Source organism: Aspergillus brunneoviolaceus, assembly GCF_003184695.1.
Source record: "Aspergillus brunneoviolaceus CBS 621.78 unplaced genomic scaffold BO95scaffold_112, whole genome shotgun sequence".
Taxonomy (NCBI): domain Eukaryota; kingdom Fungi; phylum Ascomycota; class Eurotiomycetes; order Eurotiales; family Aspergillaceae; genus Aspergillus; species Aspergillus brunneoviolaceus.
In genome coordinates this window covers 1-22505 of record NW_020290842.1, presented here as the reverse complement: position 1 = coordinate 22505, position 22505 = coordinate 1, and the positions used below count along the sequence as shown (strand labels likewise).

At 52.0% G+C, this 22505-nt stretch overlaps 8 protein-coding genes across 8 annotated transcripts; 4 read left to right on the top strand and 4 right to left on the bottom strand.

Moving 5' to 3' along the window:
• Positions 1–464: 464 nt before the first annotated feature.
• BO95DRAFT_448243 (DUF1774 domain-containing protein) lies at positions 465–1949 on the bottom strand. The gene is made up of 4 exons (XM_025587804.1): positions 1926–1949; positions 1635–1848; positions 1136–1575; positions 465–1075 (listed from the first exon to the last, which is right to left on the bottom strand). Exons 1-4 carry the CDS (start codon positions 1933–1935, stop codon positions 873–875), a joined length of 867 nt encoding a protein of 288 aa, XP_025436563.1. The 5' UTR covers positions 1936–1949; the 3' UTR covers positions 465–872.
• Positions 1950–2898: 949 nt separating this feature from the next.
• Positions 2899–3954, bottom strand: BO95DRAFT_376507 (carbohydrate phosphatase; the record flags this gene model as incomplete). The annotated part of the gene is made up of 1 exon (XM_025583212.1): positions 2899–3954. The coding sequence occupies one exon, from the start codon at positions 3952–3954 to the stop codon at positions 2899–2901; it is 1056 nt and encodes a 351-aa protein (XP_025436562.1).
• Positions 3955–4691: 737 nt separating this feature from the next.
• Positions 4692–6495, bottom strand: lap1 (putative aminopeptidase). Its single transcript, XM_025587803.1, has 3 exons — positions 5976–6495; positions 5135–5881; positions 4692–5075 (listed from the first exon to the last, which is right to left on the bottom strand). Exons 1-3 carry the CDS (start codon positions 6159–6161, stop codon positions 4842–4844), a joined length of 1167 nt encoding a protein of 388 aa, XP_025436561.1. The 5' UTR covers positions 6162–6495; the 3' UTR covers positions 4692–4841.
• Positions 6496–7069: 574 nt separating this feature from the next.
• Positions 7070–10343, top strand: BO95DRAFT_486511 (uncharacterized protein). The gene is made up of 6 exons (XM_025590457.1): positions 7070–7523; positions 7629–7689; positions 8331–8894; positions 8941–9457; positions 9525–9738; positions 9925–10343. Exons 1-6 carry the CDS (start codon positions 7491–7493, stop codon positions 10150–10152), a joined length of 1617 nt encoding a protein of 538 aa, XP_025436560.1. The 5' UTR covers positions 7070–7490; the 3' UTR covers positions 10153–10343.
• Positions 10344–13795: 3452 nt separating this feature from the next.
• On the top strand, positions 13796–15758 carry BO95DRAFT_30593 (uncharacterized protein). The gene is made up of 3 exons (XM_025581767.1): positions 13796–14031; positions 14162–15241; positions 15299–15758. Exons 2-3 carry the CDS (start codon positions 14169–14171, stop codon positions 15474–15476), a joined length of 1251 nt encoding a protein of 416 aa, XP_025436559.1. The 5' UTR covers positions 13796–14031; positions 14162–14168; the 3' UTR covers positions 15477–15758.
• A 2979-nt stretch (positions 15759–18737) lies between these two features.
• BO95DRAFT_376491 (double-stranded RNA binding motif domain-containing protein) lies at positions 18738–19168 on the top strand (the record flags this gene model as incomplete). The annotated part of the gene is made up of 2 exons (XM_025583209.1): positions 18738–18792; positions 18984–19168. Coding segments are annotated over 2 exons (240 nt in total), but the record flags the coding sequence as incomplete, so codon positions are not given.
• A 101-nt stretch (positions 19169–19269) lies between these two features.
• On the bottom strand, positions 19270–19779 carry BO95DRAFT_30675 (uncharacterized protein). Its single transcript, XM_025581768.1, has one exon. The coding sequence runs from the start codon at positions 19629–19631 to the stop codon at positions 19371–19373; it is 261 nt and encodes an 86-aa protein (XP_025436557.1). The 5' UTR covers positions 19632–19779; the 3' UTR covers positions 19270–19370.
• Positions 19780–21157: 1378 nt separating this feature from the next.
• On the top strand, positions 21158–22384 carry BO95DRAFT_448238 (thymidylate synthase). Its single transcript, XM_025587802.1, has one exon. The coding sequence runs from the start codon at positions 21163–21165 to the stop codon at positions 22273–22275; it is 1113 nt and encodes a 370-aa protein (XP_025436556.1). The 5' UTR covers positions 21158–21162; the 3' UTR covers positions 22276–22384.
• The last annotated feature ends 121 nt before the right edge of the window (positions 22385–22505 follow it).

Sequence of the window (22505 nt, the reverse complement as noted above, 5' to 3'; positions counted from 1 at the left end):
CTTCAGAAACTCATTTCTTCAACACCGACCCACGGCAGCAAGCAAACAAGACCATAACGTGTCAGCCGTGTGCTCCTCCTCTTAAGAGACCGGGCAAGGTCATGGGCGCCTAAACCCAGTCGCGATCCGGGCGCTACGACCGGCACACCGTGGAGAAGGTGGTTGTCACCAGGGCAACCAGAGAGCTTGGGGAAACGGGCGGGGCAACAATCCTTGCAGCTTAGAAACATATTGGCTGGTACCGTAGACTTAGTAGGAACCTTTAGGAACCTGTAAGGATTCTTCTGTACATGGAGTTAAATTCAACCTTAAAAGGGATGCAATTGTGTCATTTACTTTTATGTTCCTGTCGTTCCGGCGCTCGTACAAACAATGGAAACCAAGCCGCACGGGCTCTTGGTTCCTCAGGCACGCGGTGGAGCACATAATCTTAAAACCCAACGACTCAACCGTCAAACAGTGTTTCCGAAGGATATCGAAATTCCTCAGCAATTATCATTACCGAATCACTTTCAATTTGAGACTAAAGAGAGGATACAGTGGGGACAGATCGACCGAACCGAGACAAACTCACCCAGCGGACCCATGGAAAAAGAAACGCCATGCTACAACTGCTAACAAATGTACATGGGAGGGAAGATCCACTAGAGAAACAATAGACATCTGACCATAGTCAACATTACAACACCCGACCCCATCATGAACCACATCCGTTTAAGGGGACCACAAAAGTGGCGTAGAAGTGGAAGAGAAACACCATCTGCGCGAAACATCTCTTTTTTTCGATGACAACTCCATTTTGACCACGGCCAGCACTACAGGCCAGCGAGTGTTCCTGATGACATTGGAACACAGGTGGACAGCACCTATATTCAGGCCGTGGGCTCGTTAAGGAGAGGCTCTCTTTCACGGTCAGTGGTACCGGACTCTCCAGTTCTACGGAGCAGCACATTGCGGCCGGTGTACTTGGTCATGGAGATGTAGAGGGATTCCACGAAGAAGATGGCGAAAATAACGATGGCGAAGATCCACTGCAACGAGATCACCTTGACACCAACCTGCTTGACCGCAAGTGCTGTAAACCATGAATTAGCATGGTTATCACGTCTGGACCAGGCGATTATGTATCACTTACCAAGCGTCAGCAGACTCAAACTATAACCGAGGAGGTCATCCTGCGCAACGAGGATATGACCGGATCCCACGGCGAACAGCACCCAGATGAAGATGTTTGCGACGATCCTAGCGGGCAGGCTGTTGCTGTTGACAGCAACGGCTCCGTTCCAGAATAGCGCGATGAGGGTCCAGGAGAAGGGAGCCGCGACAGCGGACAGGTGAGCAAGCGGGCTCAGGGTGCGGTGGCGCCAGTACGTCGCATGTTGGTTGATGAAGTGCGCAATCAGGATGATTTCCGCTCCCCAGAAATGGCTGCGGGTCCACAGAAGAATCCAGGCAAAGGTGAACAGGTTGTTGAGAATGAAGTGGGTTCCCACGTTCGCTGCGCCGGTAACCAGCACAGCATCCCTCGAAAAGAGATGATAGACGTAGCCGACCTGAGAGATAAGAAGGATGACCCTGAAGGAACATAAGGTGTTAATAGAAAGTCAGCTGCCGACGCCGGGGTGGAAACTCACCAGTAGATGCGTGTGATGATAGTACTCAAGCTGAAGGCAGTGATATGCTTGTTGGCTTGCTTCCAAATAGAATGGCCATGCTTCACATCATCGGGCGAGTTGGAGGAATAGTAGATGCCGACAATCAACACCAGCAACCAGGACAAAGGAACGAGAATGCGGTAGGCAGTCAAGGTCGACCGGCTATGGGACTCATGTCTGGCGAATGGATTATCTGGATTGGGTCCAAAGTAGTCAGTAATGGTACCTATGCATAGCCAAGTACAGCGAGGAAGGTCAAGTATTACTCACAAGGAGCCATGTTGAATTACAGGACCGCGACGAGAATGATCGATACAGTACAGACGGATGAGGAGGAACAGGAGTCGAGACCTGAAGGAGAATAGAAGGGGGATGAGAAGAGGAATAATAAGTGAAAGAAAAGAACAATTACTTGGGAACGGTCGTCATCCCGTCATCGTCACGGCGGCTGCACCCCGCATTGCCTGATTTTCTGACCTGACAGGACAGGCCAACAACAGCCACCAAATACTATTTTCAATGAACTGTTCCCCTGCCCACACACAACGCTGATCGAGTTCCTCCTTATTGGAATTGAATTTCCTCTACTTCACCGCTGCTACGAGACCACTTCGACTGCGCCTACTGCTTCTTGTTGTTAAGCCGGAGGAGGGATTAAATGTATGCATTCGGGGATGACATCATCCGGTCTGGACTCTCAACTTCTCTCTCATTCTCTGACACTCACTCAGCTAAGTAAAATGTAGGAAGAGACGATACTATAGCCAGAACCCTGTTTTCACTCTCCCCACCCCTTCCTTCAGCCAACATCCACTGGAAACTTCGCTAGGCTGCTCTTTTCACCACTCTCTCTCAAAGGGCTGATTGACGTCTCCACGCTGTCGATCGGTGCACGGTCCTGTAAGCGCCTGCAGCTGGACTGCTTGAGGGTTTCCTTCCAACCAATGCCACTTTTTCAAGCTGGCTTCACCGGTTGCCTCCTTCATTGGCACGTCATCTTGCATTTCAGCCCACCCGCAATGCACGTGGACTTGCCAACAGACTGCTCTGGATAACCTCTGTCTGGGGTGTATGATTGTATACCACCGAGAGCATCTAGATAATCACCACTTGTGTCTTCCCTTAGTCCCCTTCGAATGCTAAAGATATGAGTCTGCCATGAGCAGCAATCGAAAGAGGTTCCACGGTGCTGTCTCACAATTCACTCCTTGCGATTCTGGCCACTAAGCAACCTTGCCTTGTCTTACATGATCTGTTGCACAGCGTCCACAAACCGTTGGTGGATAGACGAAGGCGCAACAATCATCCCGTGACATCCCGCCAAAGTGCGCCCGAGGCTGCAGTCAACCGGACGACCAGCAAGGTCGCTGACAACGCAGCCAACCTCTTCGACAATCAACATCCCGCCCGCATGGTCCCAGATCTTTGACCGATAAGAAGCCTTGCGTGGGATCTTCATGGAAGCATTGCACCCTCCAACCGCAACCGCGATGTATCGCAACTGGGTCGCCCAGAGGTCTGTCTTAGGCGGCCAAGGGGCGCCCAGGTGAGATGCAAGGCGGGCATGTACGTTGATATCCGATGATCCACCCGCACAATCGACAAAGACAAGGTCCTTGGGGTCTGTGATGGCAGGTTTAGGCTCGAGCTTGTGGGCAGGGAGGAGAACGCCCGTGTCCATCTTTCTCATGTACGCGCCGTGACCAGCAACGGCGAATACCTGATGCCCATAACCTTCTCGATCTACTATATCCTCGTGGATGTATCCCTTCTCCAGATTCACATTTGGGCAGCCCAGAACACCAACCTTCTGGCGTCCATTTTCCAGCAGACACAGGCAGACGGCGTACTGCTGACCTTGAATGAAGGTCGCCGTCCCATCCACTGGATCCAACACCCAGGCACGATTCTGCGAGCCGCATGTACCCTGGGCCCCCAAATCGATGATATCCAACATTTCCTCCTTTGTCTTGGGAGTATAGAGCTGCGAATCGCTTTCCTCGTCGGTCAATCGAGTAGAAGCGACCAGCTCCCACGTTCGCTCGAGGAGGGCGGGGTCGGATCGCAGGGCACTCGCGCTTTCCTCACCAACAAACACGTCATTGGGGAAGGCATGATGAATAGCGGCGATGATTAATGCTTGGGCAGCAAAGTCGGCGATGGTGACAGGGGTAGAATCACTCTTGTCGAACGACCCTTTGTCGACAGCTTCGAGTAGCTTTTTGGTCGCTAGAGTAGCTCTCTGCACTGTCAGACAGGCCAATTGCAGTTCTTTCGAGTAGGGAATGGAGGCGTCCATGATGAGGTAGCGTGTAGTGTGCGTTTCGAAAGGGTGAGCTTTTCAGGGGCTGCAAGAAGGTATAGAGAGCGTCGCCAACAGGCTGGTGCAGGAATTGATTTGTATCTGAAACCACTTGAGTCCGATCGAAGAAAGGAAAGAACGTCGAGCAATAACGGTGAGAGAGGGGGGGGGGGGATCGCGACCGCCTCGTACTCAGGTGCACGCAGGGACTGAAACCCGGTGTGGGGTCTTGTTCGTCGGAGAGGGGCGCCCGGTGACGTAGAGCAAAATGGTTATCGTGAGCTGGGAAACCTTGGGAGGCAAGCAAGAAGTGATGAAAAAGCAGGAGAAAGAGGGAATTTATCTTGCCTGCAAGAAGAAGGGCTCGGAGGCGAGAAAAGGAATTATGACTCCGACGAAAACGGAGTGGGAATTTTGAAGGATTAATGATTTCTTCTGCACTGCAAGCCAAGTCAGTGATCGCCTGGCCTGGCGGAGAGGACTACTCTTCTCCTTTGGGTTAACCCGGGTCTGCTTCGGGCTTGGTGGAGAATCCGTCTGCAGTGCTAGCCAGCAGTCGTTCTTGTTCTTATCTTATCGTACCTCAACAGCCATACTCTCCCGCGCGCGGAACGTGAAGAAGACTGATGAATTTATGCTGGGTTAGAACTGATGGCTACGAGTAAGTCAATGGAGTGACATGGTTAAAACTTGTCTTAACCAAGAACCGAATCAAGAACTGATATCATTCGAGGTCTATAGCCAGTTCAAGTTACGCAAAGATGGTCACAATACAAGTCACTTTAGCAACATGGGATTCAACGCAACAAATCAAAGAATCTAGCTTTCAGATACTATCATCTATATCTGCCAACAAGTGAATATGGGTACCATCTTGAAGGGTATCAGAGCGGAGCAAAAGCCAGTTCGTAGGAAAAGCCTACGGTCAACCTCGCATGCTCCAGCATGTGATCGAAACTCAGATACTTGACTCGATCATCGGTGGTATGAATCTTCTTGTTGCTGGTCTCCATCTCAGACTCAGTTGCCATTGCAGAAGGGAACCCGTACTTGCTCGCCGATGTGTGGTCAGAACAAGCATAGCCGCACTTGGTCTCGATATGTCCGATCTTGCAGTACTGCTCAGGGGCATGTTAGCGACCGCTCCAATGTCTGTGGCGAGGTGCTTCAGCCTTACCTCTTTAATGACATCTCTCAGGAATTGCGTCAGCCCCCGATCGACGTAGTCGACCATGATTCCGATAGCTTCCTTGCGGCCCGCATCAAACGACCCCTGAATGTATCCGGTCATATCCTGCTGGAGCATGGCCTTGACATCCCGCTTATCCTTCTTGTATTGGGAGAAAATAGCCTGGGAGCCTAGCATACCACCTTCCTCCGCCGAGTACCAGTGAAACTCCACTGTGTTTGGGGCTTTACCTTGGGCAACGGTGTCTGACTGCAGCAGACCCCGCAAGCCTTCAAGAATCGTAACGGTACCACTTCCATCATCATCCGCACCAGGCGCCGCCAGAATCGACGGGAGGAACAGATTGATGCTGTCCTGATGAGCACCCAATACAACGGTCTTGTTTGTCTGCCCTGGAACTCGAGCGATGATACTGAATTGACCCCAGGGGTGGGAAAACTGTTCCACGGTCGCGCCATGCTTTGAGGCGCCCGTCTCCTTGATCACATCAAGGACCTGGTTGTAAAGCCACGTCGCTGACTCGACGCCGGTCGCTGACCGATAGTAACGAGTATGGAACGAAGTGAAATGCTCCAGATTCTTCTCCATGTTATCCTTGGATAGATTGCGGAGGAGTGGGGCAACCTCTTCCGAGTGTTCCATCTGCACCGGGTAGTGGACATAGCTGCCGGCGTTCAGTGTGGGGTAGAAGCCAGTGTTTCGCTCAGCGGTGATATCGATGAAGTTTACACCATCCTAGACCGAGCGTCGAGGAGAGCGGTTAGTGATCGGAAGGCATAAGGGAGTGGGCGGGACATTTGTGTAATAGGTCTCAAGCGGATTGTCTTACCAATTTTAGATCCCATTTCTCTTCCTCTGTCACCCATCTTGTCTCATAAGGAGCAAGCTCGATCAAATAAAGTTCTTGCCCGTGGTGAACGCTGTGTTCTGTTAATGGTTCTTGCTGCGGTAGCACAGCCCCCAATACGGCTGTAGAAGCTGTCACGCCTAGCGCAAGGGTTGCGGTAAGCTTCATGGCGATCTGACGGTAGATCAAAGCAAGCAGGTGCGATGATGAGGAACAATTTTACGGCTGAGTGATTTGGAAGAAGGGAGTGACAGGCGATTGACGATTAATGATAAGCACGACCGTAAGGAGTCGTCGGGGATAAAGGCCACCCGAGCAGCGTTAGGATGGTGATGGGAGAGGTATTAAGGGGACAATGCAAGAAGTGAGCAGAGGTTCCGCTTTACTACTTAAAGAACCTTTCAAAATCGTGCTTGAATGAAGCGGATAAATGATAGCGACGATGTTGCAGCGGAGCAACAGAAGAGGTGGAGGTGATGGAGTAAGGTACCTTAAGTGCTCCCCTCCCGCCAAGTTGCGTCAGTGACGAAAGCTGCTTAAATAAGATTGCCAGGCACAACATCCACACGGGTTGGGCGAGACTACACTTGAGTTCATGTTGGTACGACTTGGCAGAACTAAGGTTTCCAGCAACCACCTGACCTTCTTCATTGATTGACTCCTACTAGCATCATGGCAGTCTAAATCATTCGCGCTCTCTAGGAGCCTAGGAGGATGAGACAGGGACCACACTAGCCGCCTAGTGGGGTTGGATTTCCAAGGTATGGGTGATTTGCATTGGCACTTGGCATTTAGGCAGAGGCTAGGATCGCTTCTCATGGTGATCCGAGGCTGTGTGAGACCACCCCAGAGTCTATAACCAGTGTGCCTGGAAGATTGAGCGATACAGTGAACAACAAGTGAGATCATGTGAAGTCATCACCTAGCTGAGTCATATATTAGGTAATGGAGCGTGACTCCAGGTCGTTCAGGTCCCAAGCATAAACCGTCAGCAGGCAATCTATAGTCTAGTCACGAGAGGGAGAATAAGAAGAGGTTGTTGGCCCATCAGACTTATGGATAGGATAGTGCTACGAGTTGTAATGGAAGCTTATCAGGACCAGCATTCGAGGTGGGACTGTGGGACCTCATGGCTCTACGGACAAGCATAAGACATTACCCGATGAACGACCATTCCGGTTTTTGCAGATGGAAGATGGCAGTTCATGCGATTTGTTCTGGCCGAAAGCGTGCTGTATGATTTAGAGAATTGCACAAGATATTAGGGAAACCCTTGTCGCTTTTGACTATATGAGAAGATCCAGTTTGATCGTTACTAAAGGCCTCAATCTTTCGGGAAACCTTGCAACGTAGCCATATAATGGTACGTTCATTGCTGTTCGACTCACGCATGGCTATAATCTAAACCGTGATGGAGAGCTCGTGATTCTATCCTTCCCTCTGTACAGACAGAACTCCAATGTACCCGGCCACTTCTCTCGTTTGATTAACGTCACAATGTCGAGCATTGAGCAGTATGCTGGATGTAGAGTAAGCTAGGTACCTCTATTGTCAATTCACCGATGGAGATTTGGGACGCATTAAGAGCAAACAAATAGTTTATGTCAGGGTCTCTCTGTATAACTTACTGGTTAGGGTTACTGTGCCCTGACTGTCGAGTGTGTCTTTGTACTGCAGAAATCACTCGATAAGGTTAGTGAGTACTCGTACTCATACTGAGTACAGGTAACTCAATATGTACCGTAGATCAAGCTCCATGAACTCCGCAATCCCAGCACTTCTCACCAAGGGAATCACCCACCTGAGACACCTGGGCTCTAGGCAGCATAAGACGGGTCCAGTTCTCATTTATTGAATTTGCCGTTTACATCCATTACATCACCCAGTGACTCCCAAGTCAGTCACTGTGAGTCATCCATGATTGCAGTCCTGAGGCCAAACCTGAAGTGGCAGGTAGGGCTAGGGTTGAACTCAATCTCCTCCAATGGCCTTCATCTGATGCTTCTCGTGTCCCATCAGAGGGAGGTCCATGGACGGATGATTGACTTCGAAAAATTCTCGGCGGCTTACCTACCCATAGTATTTTACCGTACGGAACTCAATTGCTCGCCCCCCCCCGGACGCGGACGCGACCGGGAATCGCAGTTGTCGGTTATCTATCTCTCTTATCTTGCTTGTCCTTCCCCTTCGCCTCCCCGCTCTCTCCTCTCCCCTCTTCCCCTTGACGCTTACTCGTTCGTCCTTCTACCTACTGTCGCTGCTGCATTTCCTTCCTCGGTGTTGGTCAGTCTAGCAGATATCATCCGCCCAAGGCTGCGACGCCCTTCGTGTGCTGAGCCTTCCGCCGTCTGCTCTACGTCCATCGTACCATTTTCGGCCGCTCTCGCGATCTGATTGAACCGCGTTGCGCTCCCGCGATGGCGATTCACCCCGGTTTCCCGTCTGAGGCAGACCCAAGAGGCAACCTGTCGCCACAGCAGGCCCGCGCCATCTCGATTTGGACAGAACAGGCTGCCGTCTCTCTGGAAAATTTGACCATCTCGGAGCCGGTCTTGTCCAGCGATCGAGTTGTCTCGTTGTCGCAATCTACACCGACGCGGACATCTTTTCGCGGGACCACGGTATCTCTGTCGATTCCTTTGGATGACCCAGCACCGAGAACAGAAAGTGCGTCTGCGGCTCGCGTCAAGCTTCTCGGTCAACCCTCAAAGGATGTTCAACAGGTGGCGTCGGTCAGCTTCCGTCGTCGAGAACCCTTGCGACGCGACAGTCTCAAGAGGCGCGAGGCTCTCCTAAAGGGGAAGGATGGCAGCCGTCGCAGACAACGTTGGGAAAACGGTCGGTCCCCCTTAATTGCAGCTGCATTGCTTGGACGTCCTGCGCTAGACTTCATTCGCCGCCGTCAGCTAGTGGATATATCAGATTCACTAACCGCTTCTGAAATCAGATCGTCTCCTGCACAATCCCTGGGCTGAGCCGCCCTCTTCTAAAGACTGGAATATCCAGCCGACCTACACCCGACACAACCCCATGCCATACTATCTTGCGCCCTTGTGGGATTCCCATTATGCGCAATTGGACCAAAATTCGAAGCAGGCGGGCGCTGGCACGGGGAACGAGAAACACCGCGTACCGAAGGAGCTGCGCATGAAGCTCAAGCACGCACGTGGCGCTCGCGGTATGCTCCAAGACCTGGAAGAAGACATCAGACAGTTTATCCAGCGATGGAGCGAAAAGCAGCTTCTTCTCCAGAAGGAGGGGCTGACCGATGCTCCTCAGTCGTCCGATGAGGATGACTCTGAGGATGAGGTCGTGTTCGTGGGTCGTAATGGGCTGATGCATGATTCACCTCAACGGAAAGCGAAGTTGCAGCAGATGCGAGAAGCGATGAACGCTCACAACGAGCGCGACGGCGAGAAGATGGTGTTCGAGAGCCCGGTCGATGATCGGGGTGCTGGGTTTGGGTAAGCTTGATGCCAACTGTCGAAGAATCTTGCTGAGCAAGCCCTTGCTAACGTGTGTCTTGAATAGCCGCTGGCTGGTCCACTCGATTGCATCTTATTATGGGTTGCACACGTGGTCGGTCACTGTGGGTGAACCAGCGCGTCGTGAAGCTTATGTTGGCTTCCGTCCGCCGGCCCCATCCACCCGTCCCGAGTTTGCACACCAAACGGCCGGAGGAAGCTGCCGCCGCGAAGCGATGATTCAGCCTGGAGATGAACTTCCGCAACCGCTGTGGGCCCAGGTTTAAGGCCTGGTGTAGATGATTCGGGGATGGAGGTCAACGAACTTGAAATGATCAGAATTCTCTGGTCGGGATCAGTCTCTCTTAGATTTATAGCGTGGGCTTGAGCTGTACGATCTAGACCTTCCGGGTGAAGCTGCTGTAGATAGGTTGGTTCTGGGCAAAGTGTAACAACTTTTGTAATAGTCGTGTAAGTTCAAACGATTTATTCCACTTTTCGCCATCAGCAAGCGCCACGGGACGTTTGCGACCACGCCTCGCCTGATGTATACTCATTGGAGGGTTCTCGATGGTCTTAGACACCCTCGCGAGCACTCGCTTCAATATGGGACATTGGAAGCACAGCGTGGAGCACATATGCCGCGGTCAACATTAGGAGCAAGACTACCCGTATCCTTGAAGGAGCAGCTGTAGCAAAAGCCAAAGAAAGGGACACGCCCAGAGATCCGCCCAAGCATTCGAATGTGTCATCAACACAGATCCTGGAATAATTATGGCCCACTTCCCCAACTGCTGACCGACAAAAAGCAAACGGACATCATCATCACCAGGCCTCTTCTCCATAGGACAACTTAATTATGCCGGTGTCTTTCTCTACGAGACCGAAGGAGCCTCGGTCTGAATCCCAACTCAGCTGCCTTGGGTAGTCACGCTACCCTCGATAAATGCACCCTTGACCGAAGCTCCTCCTCTATGGGGTTTAACACTGCAGGCGAGAATTCATGAGGATGCAATGCACGTTGCGCTCATTGCCCCAGCACCCCCCAGTTCCACCCAGTAGTCAGTGGAAGTGGAGCAATGTAGACTGTACGTAGGCTTACAATGCAGTGCTGCAGGTAGCATCGACCACCAAGTAAGGTATCGCTCAATGGCCTGAGGGATATGCTTTCCTTCGTGACCAGACGATGACATCAGGTCACAATGCAGCGAACGGAAGGAATTGCGATGAAGCAGACTCTTGGTTAGAGGGAAGGAGGAGAGCCGTCTGGGTGGCATGACAGCTGACAGGGTAGTAAGCTTGCTTTCCCCCCCCCCGGCTTACCTATGTACGCTGCTTGGGTTAGTGGTTGGAAATAGTGTAGTAAGTAAGATAGGAGGTGGGTAAGACTCGGGACTACCGAAGTTAAGCCTACCGAAGTGGTCATAGTGGGGGAAGGTTATTTCAACCGGTTGTGTAGACGTCTGCCTATGCAGTGTACTGTATGTCCATGCGTGACGTCAAGAAACCAGCACTATCCATGCTTACTACTTTTATCAGGCTCTTGTTCAAGAAACCAAGGGAGATGGCTAGGCACTGCTTGAATGATCTACCTAGCCTGCATCTTGTTCTCTGTTGCGCTTGTTGTCGGAGGTCGAGTTCCAGGGTTTCTGCTGGCGATGATGGCGATGATGATGATACTCGGAAAAAAATCATCCTGATGCTACGTAAGGATACATGATGGTTGTCGGGGGAAGCTGTACTCCGTTTCTTGCTCTTTGCGGGGCAGTAGCAGCAGGGCGGGGATCGGGGTCGAATGTGATCCAGACTCAAGTGTGATATTTGATGGAGGGTGGGCAAGGAAAATACGATGGCATTGTTATAGGCCAGCTTGTCGTACTTTGTTGTATGGTGCATCCTCACGAGTAGAGCGGTTTGATGCGCGGTGCAAGGGACGCGTGCTGTGCCCGATATTTCCTTGTCAGGCTCGGGTTATTGATATGATGAAACCGGGGGACTAGAGGCAACGCGGTCAAATAGTGGAGTGGTTGGACCATGAAAAGATATCTATGTCCATTTGCTTGGGTTATTGACGTTGTTATCTGTTATCTGTCATGATAGGTAAAATAAGCAGATGGTTTCCAATAGCAGTGGTCGGCAGCTCAGTATAATGAGGGATAATATCAGGCCATAGTCAAAACAAGCGAGGCAAGGGCATTGACCCTTTCCCGCTCCCCCCCCCGCTGGATGATTCCCCTCAGTCTCCCGAAACCAGGATGGCACTCGTATTTGATTTCCCATGCGCGAGAACCCCGTGCAACCAAGCATCCAGCTGCATTCTCCCTGGGTTGAAAAAGTCCATCATTCGATTCTGCATTCTGGGGAATTTTCCCCAGAGATACTCACTGTACAATGACATTGTCAAAAGTGGTGCCGTTGTAGATAGTCGGGGAACAGTTCGATGCACAGGCAGTCGGTCCGATCCGGCTATTCCCCATCAGGGTTCCATGGGACCGTGGCTAACGATCGTTGGGTCATCAAGATTAGGCATCGATACGAAGTTAAGTATGGACTACCTGGCACTGGCATGCTATTCTTTTAGGTACTGTTTCGTAGCTCGAGGGCACTCTTACTCTTCCCTTCTACGGCAGTTTGCAATGCACATCTTTGCTTAAAGCCCTAATGATGTCGGAGGGGTGGCCTCTAATGATCACTGGCACTCGCTTGCATCCCCACTTCCTGACGAACAGGCAGGCCCCTTTGCGTGTGAAAACGGTCAAGTAGTCGCAGATTCCCTGCAGGGACAATGAACAACCTGGGCCGGCTCAGGACTTCCGTCACAACCTGATGATCCTGTAACTCCGGAGGCGACAGCGATGGTGGTCATCCGCAATCCTCCGCGTTCGCTCATCCTACAGGCCCGGAGAATATCGTAAACAGTACAGTGCACTGTAGCAGGTAAGTTAGTAGGCACTTGACCTGCGATCATCTTAGCCCGAGGGGGAGCAGCGCAGCCAGTAGCAAACTAATCGCCCATCAGTGAGATTCTAGAACGAGACGATCGCAGAGCGATCGAGGTAAGACCTCTTCCGAGAACCACGTATTGGATGAACCGAGTTGGATTGTCGTGCTTGTGAGAGAGGACGCCTTGATCCCCTCTACGAGTAGTATCCTCCCCCCTTCGCCACGGCTCAGGCGTAGAAGCCGGGCTTGGAGATGAAGGCTTTGAGGCTGTAATGGGGACACATTCTTGCTGACGAGGTGGACGTGCGCGAATTCAAAAATAACCACCACCAGAACCGGGAAAGAGAAAGAAGACTCGGATGGGCGAGGAATCCCGTACGTAAATCGGCCATAACTCCAGTTGGTTGGGGGTTACAGTCCCTGCCTGCCATACCTAGGTAGGTAAATAGTGCGTTCACTTCGATGAGGCAGAATCAGAGACAAGAGCACCCGATCAAGCCACGGGAAGGGTTGTTGTCGTTGTCGTCAATGTTGTTGTTACTCCGTTAGTTGGTTAGTTAGTGAGTTAGTTGTTTAGTTGTTGGTGTTCACCGTCACTACGGAGTACTTCCTACTGAGCCGACGTGGCTGCTTCTCCTACCTTTTCCTCTTCCCCCTCTTTTCCCAATTCATTCAATCATTGATCCATCCATTCAACTAACTTATCTGACAACACGCGCGCATCAGCACTGGGCATCTTTCCGACTCTTACCCTCTCACACGGACGGCCCTTCTCCCTCCAATCGGTCTTTCTTTGTTTTTCTGCCTCTCCTTTTCTTTTTCCCCTTTTGCTTTTTCTCTTTTAATTTTTCTTATCCAACGTGTATGCTACTCGATGAAACACTCAGTTCCGGACCTGGCGTCATCTGCTATGCTCAGTTCCATCTCCGGCCCCCCTTCCACATTTTCCTCCCCCTCCATCCCCCCCCAATGCCTTCCATGCCTTTCATGCCCCCATCATCCATTCATCCACCCATCCATTCCTTTCGTGCCCCTCGGATCGTCCTCCCAGACTTGTTTTGGGTTAGTTGGAGCCCGACTCGCACTGCCCGCCCTTTCTTTTTCTTTGTGACGGATGGAAACGAACTGAAGCGACGGCGACTGGATCAATGAACAAATTCCCCTCTTACACCCTCTCCTTTACCGCTGTGTTTATTGTTACTATTATTTCCAAGTTATTCTCTAACCTACAATCCCAAACTTTCCCTATCAGCTTTCTCCCGCCTGTCCCTTCAGCCTGCTGTTGTTACCAAATGACCATTTAGTTCTACCCTGCTTGGGATACTTGCCTGCCTCATTTCGGTCTGGTAAGCCCTGCGCAAACGAGAGTCGGGTTGACTGGACGTGCGGCTGGAAGTCAAACAATCTCGAACCACGAGATCGATTCCGGCTGTGGTGTGAGTATACATACAGGCTCTGCCTCGCTAGTCTTTCGAGTTTTCCTTCTGCATACCCAGCAAATCCTCCCTAGACTACCCCGTGATTGGGAGTTTCAGTGTCACAGCCGAGCTATAATCTGATTCTGACTCGGGCATCGAAGCGCGACCAGCGTTGTCCGGCTGAAACACAAAAAAAAAACAGATACCCAAAAGGCACTACTACTATTACTATACGCCCCGTACTCCCACCGCTACCCCCTGCACATACATTCATTCAGCCGGTTCCTTTGCTCTATCCTTTACGACCCTATCCTAGCCGATCATCCTAATATTACTCTACTAGCGTCACCATGGGTTCCTACAGTACATCCTCCTGTCAGCGAGGTCCAAAGTCCGGCGGAAGTTCAAGTTCGACCAACAGTGATGCCTCGGACCGTTCGAAAAGCACGGCCCCTACGATCTACAGCGATCGACCCACTCCTATGACGGGGGTAACGATGGCTTTTGATGGGGAGGAAGACCCCAAGGCCTCGGTTACGACCTACACGTCCACCAATCCCTCCGTGGATGATCTTCCCGAACCGCCGCGCTACCAAGTAACCGACCGTAAATTGGACATCTTCTCCCCGGATGTCATCCCGTCAAATCCGTCTACTTTTGGACAATTGTTCCCCTCGTCACGACGGCTTCTGGTCCGACATGACGAAGCGACGCTGGATGGCAACATGAACCTGCGGGTCGACACCATGGTTCCGCAACGCGGAGGGTACCAACAAGACGTCACCTTGTTTCATCTCCGTATGTATGATCTGTTTTCGCGAAAATACTCATTCCGTCGCTACAGTCGCGATTCGGGACGAGAAGTGTGCCATTCGGAAAGGAGGCCGGTGCCTGGGTCCGACCGGCATGCAGTCTTTCGAAAGTCGTGGAGCAGCGTGTTGGCCAGCTTGCGGCCGGGGTCGAGTGGGCATGGATCTGTACCCGTTGCGGAACATAGGCGCCAGGACTCAGGATACAAGTTAGCGGATGACAACGAGGAAGAGTGGGCGGACCAACAGTTAGAGACCAAGACTGGGATGGATCGCCATCAGTCCGTACTCACCGAGAGCACATTGTTGGAGTTTTCCAACTATGCTCATGTAGAGCTGAGACGACGAGGTGCTGGGCAATCGAAGCGATATGAGTTTGAGTATTGGTCCACGAGATACCAATGGAGACGGGAGTACCGGAGGGAGGGCGACCTGCGGGAGTCGTCGTACCATCTGATCAACCTGCGCACCTCCAAGCCAGTCGCCCATATCGTACCCGAAATCCTCGCTCCCATGGAAGCCGTTGAGGAGGAGCGCAAGGGCGGATGGGTTCCTCCGTCCTCCATGTGGATCAGCGATCCGTCCGTGTACGAGAAGATGCCTGACGTTGCCGAGTAAGGATCCCTCCTGGTCCTCTGCCATGTTTGAGTTTGAGGCTGACTAGTGCACAGTGTGATTGTTGCCACCGGGCTGGTGGCACTAGTAGACGATTGTATTCGTCGGAAATGGCATTCGAAAAAGCATTCGCAACTCATTCATCCCGTGCGATCAACGTTGTCGAAGAGCATCGAGCTCATGGGTCCCAGGCGGTTCCTTGATGAGGTGTTCCATCGACGGGGATCCGCCTGAGCTAATGCCTGGGACGAGTTGGACAGTGATATGACGTGGTGATCCTTCATTCGGATATACGCGTCGGCTTCTCCCCCTCAATGAATCTAAGGAACTTAATGAAAGAACCCTGGCCATGGCGTCCTCTTGCCTGGCCTTAAGGTCATCATCTTGCATATTGGTGGCCTGACCAGGTGCTTTTGTCAATGAAGACATGGATGCGTTGGGCGATAATCGGAACCCCAGTCCGGCCTGATGTCTATCTGTCTATCTATCTAGGGTCTAATGAGGTGTAACAGGAACCGGAGGGTCACACATGCATGAATGCATTTTATATTGCTAGTGTCTAGCCTGTATGTAGAAAATCGGTTGGTTCATAGTTCTCAGCCTCGCCTGACTAGGCTGATAGCTATCTTTCGACTAAGACTATTTTGGGGATAATCTGAGTGTATCTAGTGGACTGACGCTTACGCGAGTCACATTTGGATGATGCATGTACCACGAACCTATGGGAAAAGAAAGAAAGTCAATTTGAGCAAGCTGTCACTCGCTTTCTGAGGGGAAGTGGAGAGCATGGAACTACCATGGATGAGTTTCTGCCTGACTTGTTTTCTACCCCGGTCTGGACCAAGATTAGCCGTGCAGGTGAAGGAACTGTGTGGTGGAGTTGCCTGCGTCAAAACTGTTGGCTTCCCGGTGTTCCATTAAGGGAGGGGGAGGGGGATGGGGGTGTGGAGAGAGGAGGAGGATTGCGCCCAAATCTATCCTATCCCTCTGTCCCTGAAAACCCTGGTCTGTACTGTACAATGAGGTTGGAAATTTCGGAGAAGCTTCTGAAAGGAAAAAAAAAAAAAAAAAAAAAAAACTACTCTACTGAGTAGCAGCAAGATTGCCTGAGGCCGTTGCGGGGCCAGTCGAGGTTTGTTTCCATGGATTGATTGATTGTTTTGTCGCCGGGCCTCGGAAGCGTACCAGTCTTTGTCTTTGTTTCTCTCCTTCCTTTCCCCCCTCTTCATCTCTTCCTCTCTATTCTTTTCTCTCCATTTAGCGCTGGCTGGCTGGCTGGCTAGCTAGCGAGCTAGCTATCAATCGTCTTACTTACTTTCTCGCCTAGCCTAATGGTTCGTCGCTTTCTTGCTGGCTTGTGCAGGTTCTTTTCCCATTGTCATTATGGCATGCTTTCGCACAGGCCGATCTACTTGTCATGTTGCAGATTGAAAGAGACACCTACCTCTCTTTAGCTTCATGGTTCTAATTCTAAAACAGCCGCATGGGCCAGACTTCAAAAAAACAAAAACAAAAATCTTGAATCACAATCAGATATGACCTGAAAATGCGACAAGGGCCGAATGAAAGCACACGTATGAATGCCCAACTAACGCGCCAGAAAGAAAGCAACGAATCATACTCGCGTTGCTGGTGAAAATTGGTCTGGGTCTAGTAGACCCCGATGCTCTTCCCTCTTCGCTGGCATCTGATGTCTCCTGCAGATACAGACAATAATTTTTCTTCGTTCCCCGGGACTTCGAGCCAGCTGCGGTTGGCTCACACTGATTCTGACTTGACTCTTGATTCTCTCTCGGCTGCAATCCCTGTCACCCGTGAAGGTTTACTTACCGCGCGATAGTCACAGCATGCGAGCAAGCCCTGGTCACCCTAGCGTCTGCAGCTTCCGGCTTTCCCCCCAGGGATGAGCTCATGCAGAGCGGCCCGGTCTGTAACCGTTTGATTCTAGGGCTGAGGGGAAGGTAACGACTGGATGGAATCGGGGCTACGCTTTCGGTCCGAATTGAATGAGATCATTAAATCGTTGATGAGCTGGCAGCAGGCCCCGAGGGCCCGCTTCGAATTAGCTGAGTGGTCCAATGGAGGTTTACCTCAATCCGACATCTGGCTTCCATTCGTCCTTCGACCGTCCTATGGGGCTTCCCTCCGCTTTTGGGCAACTAGACCAGGCCGGCCTCCACCAGTGTATTCCTTCCAGAAGGGACGGGGGTCCCTGTCCTGAAGAGCTTCTATGAGGCGAAGTGGCTTGTTCATACCCGATATTCTCCCATGCCCTTGCGGAAGCGGAGAGGAGGATATGCGAGAAGAAAGAGCGAGCAAGCGAGTGAATGCGCAAGCGCAACAGCACCAGCATGCCCCCCTCCCCCTAGCAGCGGGAGTAGAGCCGCGAGCCACGACGTCGATAGGGGTTGGTGGTCTTTCTTGCGGACTTGCTGAGTTGGCCAACAAACTGGCTGCGAACTGACATACTTGCCTTGTACAACATGCCGTCTTTGTCTCTGATTACAATTGCTGGCCAGTCGATGCATCGGGCTTGGGTGGGGGCTAGCGGCCATCCTTCCTGGTCTCTGGCGTTTCTTCAAAGGGCACACTCTCAGTCGTCGTGCGGCGGGCCGTTCCAGCTTGCAGCCTCAGAATGATCCGCAGGTTCTCCATGCTACTTGACGTGCCTTGAGTGGAGGGTAATGGAGGGGGGGAACTTGCTGACGCCGTGCCATGTTTACCTGCCCTACATGCATAAGCCCGTCTGTTAGGTTTGATGATTAGGTGCCGTGTTTGACACGCCGAAACTGTCTTGCACAGAAACTCCCCTCTGGGGCTTTTAGGGATGGCCCACAGTTTATATGACTCCCCGCTTCCCATATCCCTCGAGGACTGTCCCGATGGTTTTTAGAAAATAAAAAGAAGTCCGAAACTCACTGCAAGAACCACCTGGAAGGGGCCACCGCAGAAATTTCTTATTGCTTATAATATTCGTTTGGTTTCTCCATTATCACTATCTGGGTTGTTGAAGACCCCACCGTCAATTGAGTTCGTGGGTCGAATCTCCTGGCCGTTTCGTGCTTGTCAAGCAGGACAAGACCCTACCTAACCCGATTAATTTAATTATCCTGTCGGTTGCGCTTTGCATTTAGGCCCGACCCAACATCCAGCATTGAACCGGGACGACTGCTGGCTTTTGTTAGGTAGTCCGGAGAGTGAGAGAGAAGAAATTGCTCCGCCTCAACGCAGCCCAGAAACCAAGCCCACTGTGGTTTGTGCCTGTCACTCCGTCCCGCCAGCAAGGGAAAAAAAACCCGCCGCCAGCCATTGACTGACGAGACTCTTCACAATGTCCGGTGCCCATGCTTTGTATCCGGACACTACGCCATCCCAGGGGAAAACATGGCAAGCGAGACTGGAGGGTATGCCCCACTTTACTGCAATCCCTCAGGAGTTACGTCGATTGCCTTTTGATCCGATCAACTAACCCTGGTCCCTCTGCAACCAGATCACTGCAAAGAGAGCGGTGTCCCTGGCCCGAATTTCGTGATTGTCTCCGATCGTCGAGGTAAGCAGACTGTCTTCCAGTTCGTCCTGACTGTCTTCGAAGACGTGCGTTTCGGCACAGAGCGAGGAAGAGAAAGAGTGGAGTCGATGTTTATGCCTACCAGCCCCTCTTCCCCCTCTTCACCGACTTTTGTCCTTTTGGCCGTTGGAAAGTGGTACCAGTGACTGACAGTTCCGTTCACTTTATTGCAGGAGGTCGCACGGCCTGGTCCAGCTCGGTCACCGTCAAAGGCATGTTATTCAAGGCTCGGTTTTGGTACGATGGCAAGAACCTCGACAATGCCCGGGAAGACGCCGCCGAATTGGCCGTGAACTACTTCCAGGGGGGGAATCAAATTTCCAGGCCGGGAGGGTACCCTCGGGGGCCCGGTCGTTAGAAGAGGGCTTCCTGTCGTGCGTACGGGCATACTGGAAATAGGCGTATCTCGGGACGGCTTTGGGTTTCTGTGTTCATTCTCTGTCGCTACGCCCTATACGTTGGTTGTGTACGACGCGTCCCGGACCGAAGCGAATTCCTCGAATCTCGCCAACATGTACAACACGAAAACTCGGCGGACGACAATCTCTTTTCTTTTATTTCTATTTTGTGGGAAACGAAATTGTTGGGAGGGGAACAGCCCATAGGGGCGGATGGCGGATCCGGACAGCAGCATACTGTTTTATCTCTTTTTCTCCTTCTGGTGGGGGGAGAGGATGGGGGTGGGCAGCAGATTGCGGGAGAGCATTATCCTTTGTCCACGGGGTTGGGGCTGGGTTTGAAAATCGGCCGGTTTGACGATGACGTTGGCTGAATGGCATTGTGAATGGCATTGTTCTCAGGCAACGGATGGACGCATGCATCCGCCCACTTCTTTGGCTTCTTGTGTACTTTCGTTTTTCTGCCTCAATGGCTCGCCTGGACGTGCTATGGGAGACTGTGGCACGATCTCTTTATTGAATCGACGACAGCACAGCTAATTTATGATGAAGATTAATGATTTGGAATTGTCATTCTACTTGCGGCAGGGCTTTGGCGCTTTCTGGGAGGTGTGACAACAATTGGGGGAGTAGTATGGAACATATTCAAACAGAGAGGGGAGCGCAAGGCTACACGACCAGGATATGGACAGTATCAGCATGAAGAAAAGTGAGGATTTAGATGAAGTAATTTGGATGTTGTTGAGGGGGAAGTCTTCTACTCCCAGAATTCAAATAATCGCCTCCAGCACCGACAAAAAAACAACCCAACTTTACCTTCTCCCCTGAACCCAAACTTAACCTTCAATCTAGAAAAAAGATAATCCAATTTCACACTGTCCCTGGCTCCTGGTGGTGACATATGCAAATGTGCGTGCGGTGAGCCCAGCCGCACTTACCCGAAAACCTGAAGATTACCATAGAACCTCGGAGAATTTTTTTTTTCTTTATTTCTATTTTAATTTTCACTTACAGACTATAAGTTAGTTAAGTTGAGAGAGTCACTAAACCCAACACACGGACCATTCCTCGTGCCTTGCCTTGCCTGTCGCTCTTTCGCTCTCCATAGTGGAAGAACCACCCGAACCCAGTACCATGGTTCACTCCGCACATCATCAGATTTATTCTAACCACGCATCGTTAAACCCCCGCCCCAGCCCTTGTAGGCTGGGAAACTAAATACTAAGTTAGTTGACTAAGTTACTTACTTACTTAGTGATCCTGGTCGAGATTTGGGACGGACGGTGGGGGGAAGGGAGGATGGATTGTAGGTTGGTCCGCGCGTCCACGTGTTCTTTTGGTGGTGGTGGGAGGGCGTGTTCAGGGGGCTGGCTTTGGGGGGTGTTTTGATTTTGTTCTCTGGGGGGGTATGAGTGGTTACTGGGTTGGAGATAGGGGTTTATGCTTAGGTGTAGGTTGTGGATTAAGGGGGTGGGGGGGGGGGTTGTTTCTTGGTTGGATTATTGCGATGCTATGGTGGGTTGACTTTGAATGTTATTGTTTGGGGGATGGCAGGGATGACATTGAAGCGATGGGATTGTTTATTGTTGTATATCATGAAGGTCCTGGGCGTCCAATTGCTAGACTACACAGTAGGGGGGAGTTTCGGGGATTGGCTCGGTTGATGGCATGATGGTAGTTGTGCTCGGTTTAATTGTCTTCTTGTGGACTGTACAGTACATTCAGGTCCGAGACAATAGGAAGTCAGTCTTCAACACTAGATGCAGTATAGTTAGTTAGTAACTACTCCGTACTTTGTCCTCAGTGACAGCAGCAGACAGAGACACCCCCAATCGGGTAATAAGCCCACGTGATCTCGCGGCGCGTCGCGACCGCGTCCCGCCGCCGACCACCATCTCCATAACTATACACTTTTCCTCCTACTCAAACCACCACCTCATTCCTCAACAATCAAATGTCAAGAAAACAACAGACCATCAAAATGCTACCCTCCGCCGAATCCGCCCCCACGCCTCAACCCGCCCTTAACCCCCCGTCTACCACCACCACCCCTCCCCCTCCCCCTCCCCTCAACCCACCGCACGACCCCTCCCACGAAGAACACCAATACCTCAACCTGATCCGCACGATCCTCTCCGAAGGCGAGAACCGGCCCGACCGGACAGGCACCGGCACGCGCTCGATCTTCGCGCCGCCCCAGATGCGCTTCCGCCTGCACAAAGCCACCCCATCCGCCTCCACCACCCCGGGACAAGAACAGGAACAAGAACCCACATACACGCCCATCCTGCCCCTCCTAACCACCAAACGAGTCTTCCTGCGCGCGGTCGTGGCCGAACTCCTCTGGTTCATCTCCGGCTGCACCTCCTCTCAGCCCCTGTCGCAAGCGGGCATCAAGATCTGGGACGGCAACGGCAGCCGCGCCTTCCTAGACAGCGTGGGGCTCGCCCACCGCGCCGAGGGCGATCTAGGCCCCGTGTACGGCTTCCAGTGGCGGCACTTCGGGGCGCCCTACGTCGACGCCACCACCGACTACACGGGCCAGGGCGTCGACCAGCTGGCGGAGGTGGTGCGCAAGCTGCGGGAGACGCCGTTCGACCGCCGGATCATCATGAGCGCGTGGAACCCGGCCGACATCCCCAAGATGGCGCTGCCGCCGTGTCACATGTTCGCGCAGTTCTACGTGAGCTACCCGGGGGGGATTGCGGAGGACGGCACGGGGAAGGGCAAGGGCCATCTGCACTGTTTGTTGTATCAGCGGTCGGCGGATATGGGGCTGGGGGTGCCGTTCAACATTGCGAGCTATGCGCTGTTGACGCATATGTTGGCGTTTGCGGTGGATCTTGTGCCCGGCAGTTTGACGCATACGTTGGGCGATGCGCATGTGTACTTGGATCATGTGGAGGCGTTGGAGGAGCAGCTGACCAGGGAGCCGACGGCGTTTCCGGAGGTGAGGATCTTGAGGGGTGATCGGGGGAGTGGGGTCGTGGATGGGTGGAGGGAGGAGGAGTTTGAGGTGCTGGGGTATCGGCCGCATAAGGCGATTAAGATGAAGATGAGTGTTTAGTGCTGTTCTGGGGTTTAGGTGCAGTGCAGCTGTTACTGTACAGATGGGTGCCTTAATATGATAGACATGTATGAAAAGCAGTAAGCAGTGGTATATTGGCCCTTATGTACTCGGCATGTTAGATGCTATGCTAGATGCGATGCGATGCGATGCCCAACTCCAACTCCAACACCAAACCCAAATATTCAAAACCTCAAGAAAAAACTCCCCAAAATCACAGCTAGATCGCC